This window comes from Cupressus sempervirens, chromosome 5 (assembly GCF_028749045.1).
Source record: "Cupressus sempervirens isolate cs-2001-9-10 chromosome 5, ASM2874904v1, whole genome shotgun sequence".
Taxonomy (NCBI): domain Eukaryota; kingdom Viridiplantae; phylum Streptophyta; class Pinopsida; order Cupressales; family Cupressaceae; genus Cupressus; species Cupressus sempervirens.
The window spans coordinates 914,466,488-914,483,543 of record NC_143122.1 but is presented as its reverse complement, the minus strand read 5'-3'; the positions used below and the strand labels follow the sequence as shown (position 1 = coordinate 914,483,543).

The 17,056-nt window shown below is 36.1% G+C and overlaps 1 protein-coding gene across 2 annotated transcripts; it reads left to right on the top strand.

The window, feature by feature from the left end:
* Positions 1 to 13,160: 13,160 nt before the first annotated feature.
* Positions 13,161 to 16,303, top strand: LOC149558884 (methylesterase 17-like). 2 transcript variants are annotated; one of them, XM_089832902.1, is made up of 4 exons: positions 13,161 to 14,351; positions 14,443 to 14,583; positions 15,325 to 15,450; positions 15,544 to 16,303. In XM_089832902.1, the coding sequence occupies exons 1-4, from the start codon at positions 14,061 to 14,063 to the stop codon at positions 15,817 to 15,819; spliced, it is 834 nt and encodes a 277-aa protein (XP_089689028.1). In that variant the 5' UTR covers positions 13,161 to 14,060; the 3' UTR covers positions 15,820 to 16,303. The 2 variants fall into 2 exon arrangements, with proteins under 2 accessions (XP_089689028.1, XP_089689029.1); XM_089832903.1 differs by having other exon boundaries at positions 13,194 to 14,228.
* The last annotated feature ends 753 nt before the right edge of the window (positions 16,304 to 17,056 follow it).

Here is a 17,056-nt window from a genome sequence, read left to right as displayed (position 1 = left end):
TTAGCACTACTTATCTTCCATTTTTCTAACTTCCCTAATTTAGAAGCATTTTTGGGACTACTTCCATATACTATTTGGAATGGTGATTTATCATTTCCCTATTGACATAATTATTATATGCAAATCATGCATGTGGTAAAATCAAGTTACATCCCTTTGGTCTATATCCAACCAAATGTCTAAGAAAATTTCTCAAACTCCTATTCACTACTTTTATTTTTCCATTATTTTGTGGATGATACAATGTGATGAACTTTAAATTTTTCATTAAAAAATTTCATAAAGTGTGCCAAAAGTACCAACAAACTTGGTGTCTCAATCTAAAACTATGCCCTTTAGTAGACTATGTAGTCTCACCACTTTTCTGAAATATTAATTATGCCACATGAATAACATCATTAGTCTTCTTGCAAGGAATAAAATGTGTCATCTTTAAAAACTTGTCAACCACCACAAAAATTAATCATGCTTGAAGAAGGTTTGGTGAGACCAAGCCTACGCCTTAACTTCCAAAGATTTAGCTAAGACATTGGATTGGCAAATCTAAGTCTCATTATGATTTTTAGAGGGCCTTGCACGATTTTTTTTAACAAATGAAACACCATTATAGTTCTCACTATCCTAATTCAAAATTATAAATTTCATATTGTTATCATTTGTTAACTATTTTTTCATTATTTATTAATCAAAAGTGGCACCTAAATGTAAAAAAGTGAGGTTCATTAAAGCTTTAATAACTTCTTGATTTTAAGTTTTTGTAAAATTTATTTATATATCATCAGTCTAAATACAATTCTTATAAAATTTTAGAAAATAAAAAATAAAAAATATGAGATTTTGATCAAATTATGGTGGTCATACATGAGATTTCAATAATTAGCTTTATAGTCAATTAAAGTTTAATAAAAAAATATTCAATTGAAAATTAAGAAAAAATATTATCATCATTATCTGGTATGTTAGGTATCTTCCTTATAATGCATTTGCAAAAAAATATTCATTTGTGTCACTATATGGTGGTTGTACACAAGCGTAGTATATTCTTGAACACTTTGAAAAAGTGGTTTTCTAAAGATTCCAACCAAAAATCAATTTTTACCATGTTAATGTTGAAATAAATTGCATATTGGAAAAATAGACTCTGAGCACTATAATTTCTATTGGTAAGATTTTTTTGAGATTCAATCTCTAACTATCTCAAATTTTAACATTAACTAATATAAGTTCTCTTGCAGTTAACAAGTCCCCAGGTCAGGATGGGTTCCTATCTTTTTTATTTCAAATGTTCTGGAATGCGGTTCAATAGGATGTCACTAAGGTAGTGCAAGAAGTCTTCTCAAGGAGGTCAATGTCACTTTCCTAGTGCTTATCTTGAAGGTGGTAGGGGTGGATTCAATGTACCAATTAAGACCTATCAGCCTATGTAACTCTTTTTATAAGATTATCTCTAAAGTGTTGGCTTCAAGGATAATCAAGTTTCTACCTTCCATTATAGCACCTCAACACTCTGGTTTTGTCTCGAGGCGACAAATCTTGGATTCTATTATGATTTTCCATGAATTTATCCACTCTTTGGAAGAAGGTAAGAGAGAAGGTTTCCTCCTCAAGCTTGACATGTCTAAGGCTTATGATCATGTGGATTGGGCCTTTCTTTTCAAAATTCTTAAGGCCTTTGGGTTTAATTCAAGGGTCATCAAACTTTTTGGCTAGTTGGTGATAACTACCTCCTTGGTCATGCTGGTTGATGGCTCCCCCTTAGCTTTTTTCAAACCTTCCAGAGGTTTAGGCAAGGAGATCCAATCTCCCCCATTCTTTTCATTATTTTGGTTGACTTTCTTGGAAGGATGGTTTCTGCAAACTGAATTGTGGGTGCTCTATCTAGAATCAAACCTTCTTTTGGCCCCCTAGTTTTCTCCCACCAAAAATTTGTTGATGATACTATAATGGGAGTGAAAGCCATAGTTGGTGAAGCCAAGGTGGTGAAAAAGGTATCGAGCTCTTACTTTAGGGGCTCAGGGTAGCTAATCAACTAGAACAAGAGCTTTGTTTTCTTCTTGAATACTCCAGTTGAGCATCAAAGAAAGATTGCTACTATTCTAGGCTATGAAATGGAAATCCTACCTTCTAATTGTTTGGCTATCCTCATGGATGAGAGACCCCTTGACTCTTTCTGGAGTAACATTATAGAAAAGTTTAATAAAAAACTGGCAGGTTGGAAAGGAGTCACTCTTAGCCAAGCTATCAAGATTCAGTTGGTCAAATCTACCCTTTAGAATCTTCCAACCTACGTGCTGAATCTCTTTGGGATTCCAAGAAAGTACGGAAATCACTTGGAGAAGATCCAGCAAAAATTTCTTTGGTCAAAATAAAAAAGAATCAAGTGTTTACCATTGGTGGCATGGGATAATGTGTACCTCCCAAAATAGAATGATGGATTGGGGATAAGGAAACTGCAACCTTTCAAAAAAGCCCTCCAAGCTAAATAGGTTTGGAGAATCTTTTCTAGCAACAGGCACTAGAGAGACATCATGGAAGACAAATACCTCCAAAGACCTTCAATCAAAAACTTGCTCTTTAGTGAATCTATTCCTAAAGGATATAATATATGGAATGATTTTCTAAGTGCTAGAGAAGTTGCTAATAGTAAGGTGAAATGGAGTTTTGGGAATGGAGAGGACACCCTTTTCTTGGTAGGATAATTGGTTGATTTTGGGACCTCTTGTTGTCAATCCTAATTTTGAAAGATGGGCTTTCATTTGCATCCAAAGGTTTGGAAGTTTTGTAATTGATTATAGACAAGGCCAGGGTTGGAGGGATCTTACTACCATATCAGAGGACCTAAAACCTCTAATGACTATTCTTAACTTTGTGGTTGTGAATGAGGATCAGGACTGACATGTATAGGGGAATACTTCAAATGGTACCTATTCGATGGCCTTGGGATACCAAGCTATTATTAGGCAAGATTCGAGACCAGACTGGGCTAAGGCCTGGTTCCTTGGTCTTATCACTAAAATCAACATTTTTTTCTGGCTTTTACTCTAGAATAGGATATTGACTATAGACAACTTGAGCAAAAGGGGTCTTCCTATTCCTAATAGATGTGTCCTTTGTACAAACCAGGCTGAGATAGTGGATCACCTATTTATACATTGCTCCTTCATTGGAGAGGTTTGGTCTTTTTCAGTCAAGCGTTAGGGTTGAGCTGGTGTGCTCCTAACTCAATTATTGATTTCTTTAGGTAGTGGGAAAATTCTTGGGAGGGTTCTGCGCTTCAAACTATAAGTAAATGGGCCTTGCCTAATTTTGGATGGGGTATTTGGAAGGAACACGATAACTGAATCTTTAGGGATGCTAACCTTCCTAGTAGGATTGTGTCTCATAAAATTCAAAATGCCCTCATGGAAAACTATATGTTTATTAAAGGATCTAACCCTTTTGTAGGTGATAATGGTAGAAATACTCAGACAAGGAGAAATGAGTGTCACTAGTCTTTACCCCCATAAGGTTGGCACAAAGCCAAATTTGATGGTGTGGCCAAAGGCAACCCAGGAGTGGTGAGATGCAGACGGGTGATCAGAAATAGTCATGGGTATGGTATTGCGGCAGTTACTTTCCCCCTAGGATACCAAACAAATCATTATGTGGAGGCTTGTGTTTCCCTTCAAACTACCAAATTGGCTAAAGAGGTAGAGGTCAAATGCCTTTGGTTGGAGGGGGATTCAAATAACATAATTAAATGCCTAAGGGGAGAACACCCTCCATCATGGAGTATTAAGAATATGATGGAGGAAATGAAAATATTTTCCTCTCCTTTGAAAAGGTCTATGTGTTACATGTTTACCATGAGGGAAACATGGTTGTCGATTGGATGGCTAATGAGGAGGAACACATCACATAGATGGTCTAGTTGAGACGATCTTTTGACAAATGCAAAAAGTATTATTGAGTTGGAGAGAATACAGGGGAGAACAAGCAACATAAAGTGTAATTATGGTAGTTAATGATGTCAATCGAACTTATAAAGTAATGAGAGCTTGGCCTGGGCCAATTCAAAGGCATCATAATTAGGGGGCTTTTTGGCACGTTTTATGGGCCATCTTATGGGCAACTAGTAATTACTACTTCTATTGTTTTATCGAGGTTGGAGGCAAGTACGAGTTTTGTGAGATAAATCAAGGTTCGACCCATAATGCCTAGAGAAAACAAAGTCGTTCTTTTTCTTTCTACAACATAATGGTTGGGGAGAGGCATCGAAGGGAGCTAGAGGGAGAAGTTGAGAAGTGGAAGAGGCATTTGAAGGTGTGGGAGAAGTTGAGGGAAGGCAGTATCTCATCCTTTATTAAAAAGCTTCATGGCTGGGATCCAAAGATTACTGACCTTATGGTGAAGACATGGAGAGAGGGGAAGGTGAAGATTGATGGGGTCCACTTCCAAGTTAATGAAGGGGTTATCATCGAGGTCATTAACTCTTCAAATTAAGCTATAAAATTCTATAAGGATAAAAAATATCCTTGAATGCAGTGAAAGATTTTGCAAAGGACACAAAGGAGATGAAGGATCTTGTGAAGACTGGTGCCTACTATGAACCTATATCTATTAAGAAACTATGGAGGTTTGTCCTAAGGGCAATTATTTCCTACATTACGCTTGACATAAGGCTTGAAAAGATTCGAACCCACCATTTCATTATCCTAAACCATTTTAGTTATAGAACCAAAATTTCCATCCTCTTCTACATGTTTTTCTCTGCAAATAAGAGTATTATGGATTATAAGAAGAAAGTGTACACTAATCTAGCCTTCTATGAGGGTTTTTTATTGCTCATATATGGGCATTTTAAAGCTCAAACTCACAAAAGGGTTGTTCTCCAAAAGATAGAGCTTCTTTAGAGTAGACATAGAACTCCTACATCATATCAGATATGGAGGATAGTGTAGGTTTACACTTGGAAGATGAAGAGGAGGTGGCTAAAATCATGAAGGATATGGGTAGGAAGAAGAAAAAGAAGCCAGGGAAAGGTTCAAAGAAAAGGATAAAGTATGAGGAGAACTTGAAGGAGGATCATAATGATGAGGAAGAGGGGATGGACACAAATAAGGAGGGAAATGTGAGAGAGGAGGGAACTAGTAAGGCACAAGTAAATAGGAAGGTGGACAACTCGGTCAAAAGGAAAAGAGGAGGGGAGCAGGATACTGAGAAGGCTCACAATAAGGGAAAGGAGAGCACTAATAAAGCTCTAGAAGAAAGGAAAGAGGAAGAGGGCTTGGCCTATACTACTATTTCTCTAGATGCAAAGGGAAGGAAAACTACATGGAGGAATTTTTATGCTAGCACTGCGAAAATGGGTCTAGTTAGAGGACATATCAACCTGAGGTTCTAGAGGGAAGGGATGGAAAAATTTAGTTGGAAGAGCTAATTGACCTGACTTTGGTGATTCTTAGCGATAACACTTGGCAAATGGGAATGAACCTCCTAAACAATGCCAACAATAGTTTGGTGGACAATTTTCAATCCATTAAATGGATCTTCCATGAAATTGAAGAGATTAAGTTCAGGATGCAAGGGTAGGAATCATCGAAAGGGTGGGACCAGAATGTCAAAATTGGTATGTTGGATTCAAGGGTTTCTAAGATTGAAAAAGGGTGGAAAGGATGGAGATCTCTCTCCATAACTTGGCTAACTAGAGCCTTAACAAAAGTAAAAGTCTTAATGATAACATCATTCAACTACACATGATGATAGAGGAAAGAAAAAAGGGGAAGGAGGAAAAGGACAAAAAGAAAACCAAGGAGACTGATGAGAATGCTTCTTTGTAGGGTTAGAGCTCGAGCAAAAGAAGGAGAGTGGAAAAGAGGAAGAGGGAAGAGGAGGTTTCCTTGGATGATAGCCAATCAAAGATGAATGAGGTTGAGCCCAAGGAAGAGTTGGAGCTCAAGAAAGTCGAGTTGGCTAAAGATTTAGTGTCCTAATCATTTATCCTAGTTTATGATTATTCCCTTGCTTTTGACCTTTTGTTTTTTGTTTTTCGTCTATTGGCTAGATTAGGCTTGTTGTTTTTTATTTTGCTTGGTTGCTAGACCTAAACTTTTAGTTTTTTTTATGTTGTTTACTGGTGGGTTTTAGGAACACTTATAAAAAACCTATTTTACTTAATCAAAAATATTAATTGATATGAAATTTCAAAAATAACACTTCCACTTTTTACCCAAAAGTGAGACCTAACTTCTTGCATACACCTACAATTGCATTGAGAACTAAGAAATCAATACTAGAATAACAAAATAGGATCTAGAAAGAGGAGGATGCATAGAAATTGGATCCTGCCTCAATTTTTAAATGAGAGGAAAAGGGGAAATTGAGGAGGATGTGTTGGGTCCTCTCTCAATTTTACCTAGGAGAGAGAAATAGAAAGAGAACACATGTTCTCCAAGTGCAAGTGTACAATGCAAACACACTAAAGATGAGCTAAAAGATCACAAATTTAATTTCTTCCAATGTAAGATGGTACATAGATTTAAATTCCTTAGTTCTAATGAATCCCAAATAAAAGTAACAAATTATTAGCCAAAAGGATTTCTTAAGAGAGATCATAAATTTACTTCAACAAAAATTTCAAAGAATTATATAAATGGATTAGTGTCTATTTAGTGTGTTAGTACATGTTCAGTGAGCCCTACTCCTAATCATAATAAATTTTGTCAAAAAAAACAAATGCTTTACCAAAGTATTTTTTATGAGTGGTTATAAAAATCTATAGCAATAATTGTATACATAGTTTAGCATATTCTAATCACTACTTAGAACTTTCTGATTAAAATGATTTGTTTAGAATGTAAATGAAATCTTCAAGGAAACTTCTCAAAATCCTCCTATAAAGTAGAACCTTAATGACATAACACTTACAAAGACTTCATAATGAATATCACCTCCAATTAATCTCATACCACTTAGTCAATCTACATTGTATCCTTTAAACATATCCGAAGTTCAAAATAGTTTTTAAATCATTTGTACTTCTAATTCTACTTTACATGTACATTAAATTTTATTTTTCATGGAAGATCCATAACCATCTCAATTTTTTATTAGATACACTCATCTGGACATACTTGTTTGGATACATTCACTTTACCTCATGTCTAGAATCTTATCAAATAGTATAATAATTGTGGTTATTGAAAAATGACTTATATTTCATCAATATTTATGTTGGTGAGTGTGAGATTATTGATCAATATCTACAAGCATCTCTTTCTACAAGCATACTACACTTGACAATTCAAAGGTGCTAGCTTCAATGACATAGAAAAATCATGATCTTAACCGAGTCAAATATTTGAGAACTATTGATATATTTTTCTAAAGATAGGAATATTATGTAAATATTGACTTTATCAACAAAATATAATAAAGATTAGGTAATTCATAAAACTTGTGTCAAAATATATTTGAATTTTTTATTGCTAACAAGTTAAACTATTCGTACTGATATTTTAAGACCTTAATATGATATTGATTCATTTTTGGATGACTCTAAAACTAGAGTACACCAGTGTTGAGCCTTCTTACTTAATTGTAATGAATTCCAAATCAAAATAACATCATGGTATCCTAAATAAGTTGTTGAGAGAGTGATGAATGGTGCTCTCCTTAATACCATAACACACAACAAAAACATAGAAACAACTCAAATTGAGAGAACAAAATATGACATTCTTATTATCACCACAAATACAAAATTAAAAAATTACAATATGCAAATCCACATGGGCATCTTCCTTAAAACAATCTAAAGACAAAATTATGACTATCACCCAAAACTACCCTAAATAACCTATGGGCCTTCCTTCTAGACATTAAGTCCCAACCCTTAAGGCCAACCAACCTCATATTATATTATTTTATTATGTACTTTATTAAATAGGATTGCTCAAGACAAATTACAAACTACATTTTCAGATGGGTGCACTTTTACAGACCATAACTAGAAAATTATTGACCCAATGGGCTATTATAACCCCATTTTAGAATCCTTAGCTAAAGATCTACAATAGTTCATAAAAAAAATGTTCACCAACTGATGTTTCACCTCATTTCAGAGCCATTTAGGCCTTCATCACTAGAACTGAAGTTTGGATAGCCAAAATCCATACCAAAAATCTACAACTGCACTAATACATATGATATGACTATAAAAACTCATCTAGTAGGTTAATATGTCCAAGATGAACCCCCACATATGAGATTAGAACAATCTAAGCACATAATACCAACCTACTAAAATTAGTATGCTCCCACAAATAGAAACTGTACACATGAACAACCCTTATTGGAAACACAAAATTAGAAAGCTGGAAATAGAAGTATTTTTGGGTGATGCAAGATGCTCTTGCATTAGTATATCAAATGATGAGTGAACTATGAGTAGCATCAGAGCCACAAGACAACATAGTGATGGATATTGAGGATGCACCTAATAGCAAGATGACAACATGATGATAGAGAGAGCTACAATTACAATAGACATTGATGGAGATCTCTTTGCTAGCACTATAGAAGACCCCTTTGTAGGACAACAAGATTATGAGGTTGGTAATTTGGTTATAGGTAATATAGTAGATTACCCTAGTTGATGCAGGAGCATCTTGCATGGGAAAATTATTGGGAAAAAAAAATTGAAAAAAAAAAAAAATTGTGGAGGAGAGAGAAAGTGACGAAAATTAGAGAAGAAATAATTTTAAAAAAATTTAAAAAGGGGAAAAAGGAGAAAAGAAAGGAAAAGAAGATTTCTATTTTCGAGGTGCATAGGTGGCATAATAGAAAAAAAAAATGGTTGTCATTCCATTTATCGAGGTGTGTGGAAAGAATTCTAGAAAGTTATGAATATTGTAGAAAATTTTGGAAGTTGTAGAAGGTTGTGGAAGATGTAGAAGGTTGTGGAAGTTGTAGAAGGTTGTGGAGGAATTCTAGAAGGTTGTGGATAAGTCATGCATGGGGTGGTAAGTGCCTATTTAAGCAAGGCATATGAGCATTTCTAAATCAAGCTCAAGGAGTAGCTTGAGAAGTGGAAGCTCAAGGGGAAGCTTGAGGAGTAGAAGCTCAAGGAGAAGCTTGAGAAGTGGAAGCTTGAGGAGTAGAAGCTCGACAAGGAGAAGCTCGAGAAGGTGAAAGCTTTGGAAGGAAAAGCTTGAATGTGTGAAAGTTGGAAAGCTTGGAAGGCTTCAAGGTGTGAAAGAGAAGGAGGAAGTGAAGAGTGAGTTTTCCTGAGTCTGTGAATAGAGCGCCAAATGTGAGGCAATTTACAGCAGGATTATGGTGGAGTTGTGAGTTTGTAGACAAAGCACCGAATGTGAGGCAGTTTACACTCAGATCTTGGATAAAGTTGGAGAAGAGCTAGTGGCTGCGGTTTAGAAACAAGGAGATTGCTTAGTGGCTTGCGAGCACAAGTTGAGATCTCAGAGGTTTCTACCAGATTGTGGATCTGGGCTAGCTTGGGTTTGGATTGGATCTTGAGAGATCTTGTTGCATTCTTTGTCATGAGTTGGTAAGGGTGGTGTCGCCCTTTGTCAGTGGTATCAGAGCGTACCTTCATCAGTGGTATCAGAGTGTATCTACATTAGTGGTATCAAAGCAGGACTTACATCAAGTGGTATCAGAGCAGGAGTTCCTGAGTGTACAAGTAGATTTCCGAAGTGTGAGGCAGTTTGTACCAGGACCTTGGTTGGGTAAAGTTTATCAGAGCAGGAGTTCTGGAGTGTACAAGCAGATCCCCAAAGTGTGAGGTAGTTTGTACCAGGACCTTGGTTGGGTGAAGTTTATTAGAGTGGGAGTTCTTGAGTGTGTAAACAGATTGCCGAAGCTGAGGCAGTTTGCACTAGGACCTTGGGAGGACATGCAGATTGATGGATTGATGCAGAGATGAAAGTTTGAACTTGGTGAGGCATGATTGTGGAGAGTTGGTGGATTGTAGATTCGTTGTCCTAGACTTGTGATGTGGTTCCTGATTGTTTGTGCGAGGTGGCGGGTTGCAATTTGACTTGCAAAAAATTTGGTTGTCACAAGGAGCGTGGAAAGGATTTGTTGCAGAGGGTTTACGAAGATCTTGGAAGATGGCTCCAAGAGGATTGGACCCTAAGATGATTGCAAAAATCCATGATATAGTGGAGAGGAATTTTTCTAAGATGATTTCTTGGTTGGATGCTAGATTGGCTGATCAAGCTAAGAAGGTCAAGGTGGAAGAGGTTGGTTTTGTTGATCAGATTGTGGAGTCTGATGCAAAACCTGCAGAGCAACTAGAGGTTGTTGCTGAAGATATTCCTAATGTTGTTGATGCAGGGACAGAGGTTGGTTTTCATGATCAATTGGTTGAGTCTGACATGGAGACTGCAGAGCATTTGGTCATGGATGATCTAGTTGATGTTGGTGGTGACTTGTATGTTGCAGAGCACTTGGTCATGGATGATCCGGTTGTTGGAGGTGAGTTATGTATTGCAGAGCATCTTCTTGTGAGCAATGAGGTTGCTGGTGTAGAGAGTTTGGCATGTGTTGATGGAGATCTACATGTGGCTTTTGATGTGGGGTTTGTTGCTATGGGTGTGAATTCACTAGTTGCTGATGTGGATGGGAATTTTCTGTTGAAGCATTATGTTCAGTTTGTTCCTGGGAATGAGCATGTTGATTGGATGGTTGAGATGTTGGTGTGGAGGATTTGCATGGTGGTTTTGTTGTCCCTATTGAGGTGGAAGCCTTTGGTGAAGATGAAGATGGTGGTAGATCTTTCTTTTGGCATCAAAGTGTGGGAAGTCTGATGCAGGAGCAGCTTGCATGGGAAAATTATTGGGAAAAAAAAAATTTGAAAAAAAAAAATTGTGGAGGAGAGAGAAAGTGACGAAAATTAGAGAAGAAATAATTTTAAAAAAATTAAAAAGGGGAAAAAGGAGAAAAGAAAGGAAAAGAAGATTTCTATTTTCGAGGTGCATAAGTGGCATAATAGGGAAAAAAAAAATGGTTGTCATTTCATTTATCGAGGTGTGTGGAAAGAATTCTAGAAAGTTATGAATATTGTAGAAAGTTTTGGAAGTTGTAGAAGGTTGTGGAAGATGTAGAAGGTTGTGGAAGTTGTAGAAGGTTGTGGAGGAATTCTAGAAGGTTGTGGATAAGTCATGCATGGGGTGGTAAGTGCCTATTTAAGCAAGGCATATGAGCATTTCTAAATCAAGCTCAAGGAGTAGCTTGAGAAGTGGAAGCTCAAGGGGAAGCTTGAGGAGTAGAAGCTCAAGGAGAAGCTTGAGAAGTGGAAGCTTGAGGAGTAGAAGCTCAACAAGGAGAAGCTCGAGAAGGTGAAAGCTTTGGAAGGAAAAGCTTGAATGTGTGAAAGTTGGAAAGCTTGGAAGGCTTCAAGGTGTGAAAGAGAAGGAGGAAGTGAAGAGTGAGTTTTCCTGAGTCTGTGAATAGAGCGCCGAATGTGAGGCAATTTACAGCAGGATTATGGTGGAGTTGTGAGTGTGTAGACAGAGCGCTGAATGTGAGGCAGTTTACACTTGGATCTTGGATAAAGTTGGAGAAGAGCTAGTGGTTGTGGTTTAGAAACAAGGAGATTGCTTAGTGGCTTGCGAGCACAAGTTGAGATCTCAGAGGTTTCTACCAGATTGTGGATCTGGGCTAGCTTGGGTTTGGATTGGATCTTGAGAGATCTTGTTGCATTCTTTGTCATGAGTTGGTAAGGGTGGTGTGGCCCTTTGTCAGTAGTATCAGAGCATACCTTCATCAGTGGTATCAGAGCATATCTACATTAGTGGTATCAGAGCAGTACTTACATCACTAGTTCTGATGAAGAAGACAATAAAGTGACTCAAAGAAGAACCCCCACATATAAGATTAGAACAATCTGAGCACACAATACCAACTTTCTAAAATTAGCAAGCTCCCACAAATAGCTACTCTACACAAGAATAACCCTTATTAGAAACACACAACTAAAAAAATGGAAGTAGAAATATTTATGGGTGATGCAAGATTGCCCTTACACCCAGGATGCTCCTGCATTAAAGAGCTATTGGTATATATTTCTAAACATAGGAATATTATGCAAATGTTGATGTTATTAACATATCATAATAACGATTAGGTGGTTTGTAAAACTTGTATCAAAATGTATTTAAAAAAATAACTCATATTGTTAACAAAAAAGTCAAACTATATAACTAATGATATTTTGAGATCCTAATATGATAGTGATTTTATTTTTGGATAACTCTAAACTAAGTGTACGCCACCATTGAGCCCTTTCCCCTAATTGTAATAAATTTCAATCAATTTGTTAAGAGTGATCCTAAAATCACTATAGCAAAAATTCAAAAAACTTTCTACAAATAGCTTAATGTGTCCCAATTAGTACTTAGGACTTGTTGACTAAAATAATTCATTGAGAATACACATGAGACCATTATGACAACTAAAAGGACTCTAATAAAGTGGGCCTTAGTGGCATAATGCTTACAAAGATCACATAATGCATGCCACCTCCAATTAGTCTCCTCTCATGAATGAGCCAATCTAAATCACAATAAGATTAAACATACTTTTAAACATGTCCAATCTTTAGAATAGATTTGAAATCAAATGAACTTATGCATTAGCCAATATGAGTTGCATACATTTAAACATATCGAAAGTTCAAAACAGATTAAAAATCATTTACTTTAGTCAATCTGAATCATGCTAAGATTACATACTTTTAAACATATCAAAGTTCAAAATAGATTAGAAATCATTTGTACTTATGCACTAGTCAATCTAAATTATACTATGATCACATACATTTAAACATTTAAACATATGCAAAGATGAAAAGAGATATAAAATCATTTGTACTTAAATATTATAATCTTAAATTAGAAATTTCGTCCATCACAAAAACATTCATAATCATCTAAATTATAATAGCTATATTCATCACCAAATTTATGAGAATACATTTTATTTACCCAAGACTTATGTTTTGAGAGACTTTGATGATGCCCATCAATATCTACAACTGTCCCCCATTAAGAACACATTATACTCGTCAAGTCAAAGGAGTTGCTTGTTGACCAAAACCCCTCTTAACCAATGATTCTTATGATATTAGCCCATGCCAAGGTATGGTATATTAGCCCATGAGAAAGTCACTCTCTTCACTGTTTCAGAGTCACAGAAAGAAACAATCATATGTTCAGAAAACAATGGATATTTTTGGGTATGCATGTTCTTTGGGCTTGGTTTGTCTAGGTTTTTAAGTTGTTATTTCATGGATTTTATTTCTTACTTAGTGTTGACTGCGATCAGAGAAGACTTTAGGGGCATTTTTCAAAGATATTTAATATTTGTTACTGCCTTCGTCCTTCCCAGGGATATGAAAGTTTAGCTTTACCAATTGAACCCAGCAGTCAGCGCTGGTTATACTAAATTTTTCTTTTGCATGTCGTATTTTATTATCATAGGGACTTCCCTCTTAGTTTTTACAATAGAAATTCTTCTAAAACTATCCTTGGCTGGGATATGGGGGTCGTCTAGTGTTTTATTATTCATTTATTTTTTTATTTGAAATGTCCCTTAAACTGTTATAAATTCTCCCCTGAACTGGTCGTTTCAGATTTAGATAGAGATGATTTAGATTGGGAAGATAAATAGTTCAAACCGTTAGAATTCCCATTCCCTCTTTACTGACTGAGTTCGAATTCTATGCCACCTAATTAGGTAGCCTACAGATCTTTGTGTTTTTAAGGGCATATTTAGTGTTTCTTCTTCATATAAAAATATATCGAACTATATTATAAAATCCCTTCATTCTCTATCTTTTTAACAGTCAAATATACTTCCACCACATTGAGACGCCACAATAAAACAGAAGCTGATTAATGAAATCTGGAAAAGTTCGGTAGTTGTGATTCCAGCTGGTAAAGCTATAGCAGACATTTGTAAAATTAAAGAGGCAATTGTACAGGCTGCTCCTTACATGTGTTACAATTAAGTATAAGAGAATTCCTAGACACTTGAAGAAAGAACAAAAAGAAAGCATGACAGTGGATATTGAGTGCCAAGATAGAGCAATGAGAATGGAAAATGGAAATGAATGCCATGATAATAAACATGGCCAATCCCACTTTGTACTGATACACGGTGCAGGCCATGGAGCTTGGTGTTGGTACAAAATTGTTCATCTTCTTCAGCGCTCAGGGCATAAGGTGACTGTTTTGGATCTTGCAGGGGCGGGCATTAACCCTGCCAGTCCTGATTCTATCACATCTTTTGAAGATTATGATGCTCCCCTTATGGATTTTTTATCTCAATTACCCGACTCTGAAAAGGTTTGTGAGTGAAAACAAGTTGTTTGTGATCTTGTCAAATTGAGCTGGATTGATGAAATGGGTGTTGTTTCAATTTTATGTATTTGTTCAGGTTGTGCTGGTTGGTCACAGTGCAGGAGGGCTGAGCTTGAGCCATGCAATTCATGCGTTTGGTCATAAGATTGCAGTTGCTGTTTATATTGCTGCAACAATGCTCCCAAATGGGTTTTGTTCAGAGCAAGACGTTCAGCTGGTTTGTTCTACATTCCTACATTTGAATTGTCTCTTATATGCATTTTCATGAAGCAAAATCCTACAGGAGAAATGCTCGGATGGGAGCATTCATATTTATTTGGTTTGTTTAGAGAAAATAGAGGCTCTTTCGCTATCAAGTGATTCAATTGATTTATGGGGATTTTGTTTAAACAACTCATGATCAATTGTGCTGATTGTGATCCCCACCTTTATTTTTCTTGTAAAATTTTGGCATAGTTTTATAAACTATGTTTCTTGGCGGAGCAGTTTGAGTATTTCAGTTGGGTAGTTTCTATTTGCACTTTTCATATAACCTATGTTTCTTGGTGGAGTTCTTCAGTTGGGTGATTTGTTCTTCATAGAAATTGAGAAAAGTTTAGTTCTTTGAGTTGGAAACCTTATAATTCTTACTGGCCTGCTAAAAGGAATATCATTACATTGCTATTAATCCAACTAATATTTCTTAGTGTATTGCAGAAATTGAGTTTAACATGTTGTAACCATATAAGCTAATGGGCATGAAAGATCTGTCAGTCAGTGATATTCTGTACATACTAAGAAAGGCGGCAGTTGTTCTGAAGCTTTCAATATTAATGTTGAGAAAACACTTGCTTTTGTTACTTCACAAACCATATTGAGATATGCAAATTTGGCCATCTGCTTGTCATTTATAGAAAGTGAGGCTAAGGCTTCTATTTAATTACAATTGTGAGTATTAACCCCTTCGTTATTTGTGCAGGGAGTTCCAGACATGTTGAAAGTGAGTGAATTCCACTACGGTCTTGGTCCAGAGCATCCCCCAACAACTTACAAAATCAGGGCAGAATTCCAAAGAGAGACTCTCTATCCATTCAGCCCTCCTGAGGTATAAATCAAATCTACATCTCTAAAACTTCCTTTCTTGTCTTTTTAAGTGAAATTACTTATGGTTGTTCAATATCTGCCTCTTATTTTTCAGGATGCGGCTCTGGCTTCAATCCTCATAAAACCAGCACCATTATTAGCATTCCAGACAGCAAAATTTATTGAAGAGTCAGAGGAATTCATGAAGGTTCCAAGAGTTTATTTGAAAACGTTGCAGGACAGAATAATATTAATAGAAAAGCAGGAGACTATGATCAAACTTTGGTCTCCTGATATTGTCCTGAGCATGGATACTGATCACTGCCCTTTCTTCTCTTCACCCCTGGAACTCCATACCCACCTCCTTCAAATTGCCCACCTTTTCCCATGATTTATTGCTGTAGCAACTAGTTCTATTGAAGCAAATATTAGATAATCTGTGTTTGTTCATATATTGTATGTAGCATATACCACACTACTGATGGTATGTAGCATTGTAAGGTGTATATGCTGACTGTGTTGGTGGAAAATATAAGGGAGAATCAGCTTTTTGGTCTTAGGAGCATGGTGTGTGATAGTATGCATTTGAATTGAAAAGAGTTCTTTTAAAAGTCCATGTTAGCTATGTTGTATTAGGATTTCTCATAATACAGATTCAGATTAAAGGGCATGAAGTGTGAGTACACTTGTGGATCAAGGGCAGCCTGAAACCTCTTCTGCACTGGTTATTCTGGTTATTCATAGTTCTGGCCAAATTCTTTATGTGTCAGAGTTTCTTACTCTTACTGGCCAAAAGATATTCATAGTTCTGGCCAAATTCTTTATGGTGTCAGAATTTAGAAGTAATTTTAAACATAAATTTATGTTTTGTATTCTATGTTTCTTGATCATGGATAGATTGGATAGATTGTGGAATGTGATTAAGAACATTTAAATTCAGAAATACTTCAAATTAGAAACTACCCAATTATAGAATGTGATTAAAAATGTTAGAAAAAAATATTTTTTAGTTTTGAAACATATTAAACTAACAATGTTAAACAGTGCTATCAGGATTTAACTGTGTGACTTTGAGTCAACCTCATTGACCCATGTTCCATGTTTCATGAGTAGTGAGTCAACATAAATCCATCTGTCATAAGAATAAATGGAATACTTAGCACTCATTGGATTTAGGTGATGCTCACAGGGGTGAAGCACCGGGACTTCCTGGGAGCTCACCCATCCCAGTACTACTCTAGCCTGAGCGTGCTTAACTACAAAGTTTCCTCCATGGTTAAACCCAAAGCTTGCAACCCCATTTGTAAAACCTTCACCAAGTGTTGTGCCTTATGAACCTAGAAAGCCCCTTAAGCTCATCAATTGTAAGTAGGAGATAATTTCCACAGCATGTCAAATTGTGATATTGCTATCAGGATTTAACTGTGTGATTTTGAGTTAAACAGATAAAAAATATGATTTAAAATGTTCAAAAGATTTATACATGTTCAACTTTTGAAACATTTCTAACTAGCAACTCTTTGATATTGCTCACTGTGTTATATGTGTGAAGCAAATGAAGTAGAGTTCTGTTGACAAACTTGCATGATATTGCAGTGAAGGTTCCAGATGTTGGCACCCGGTTTGGT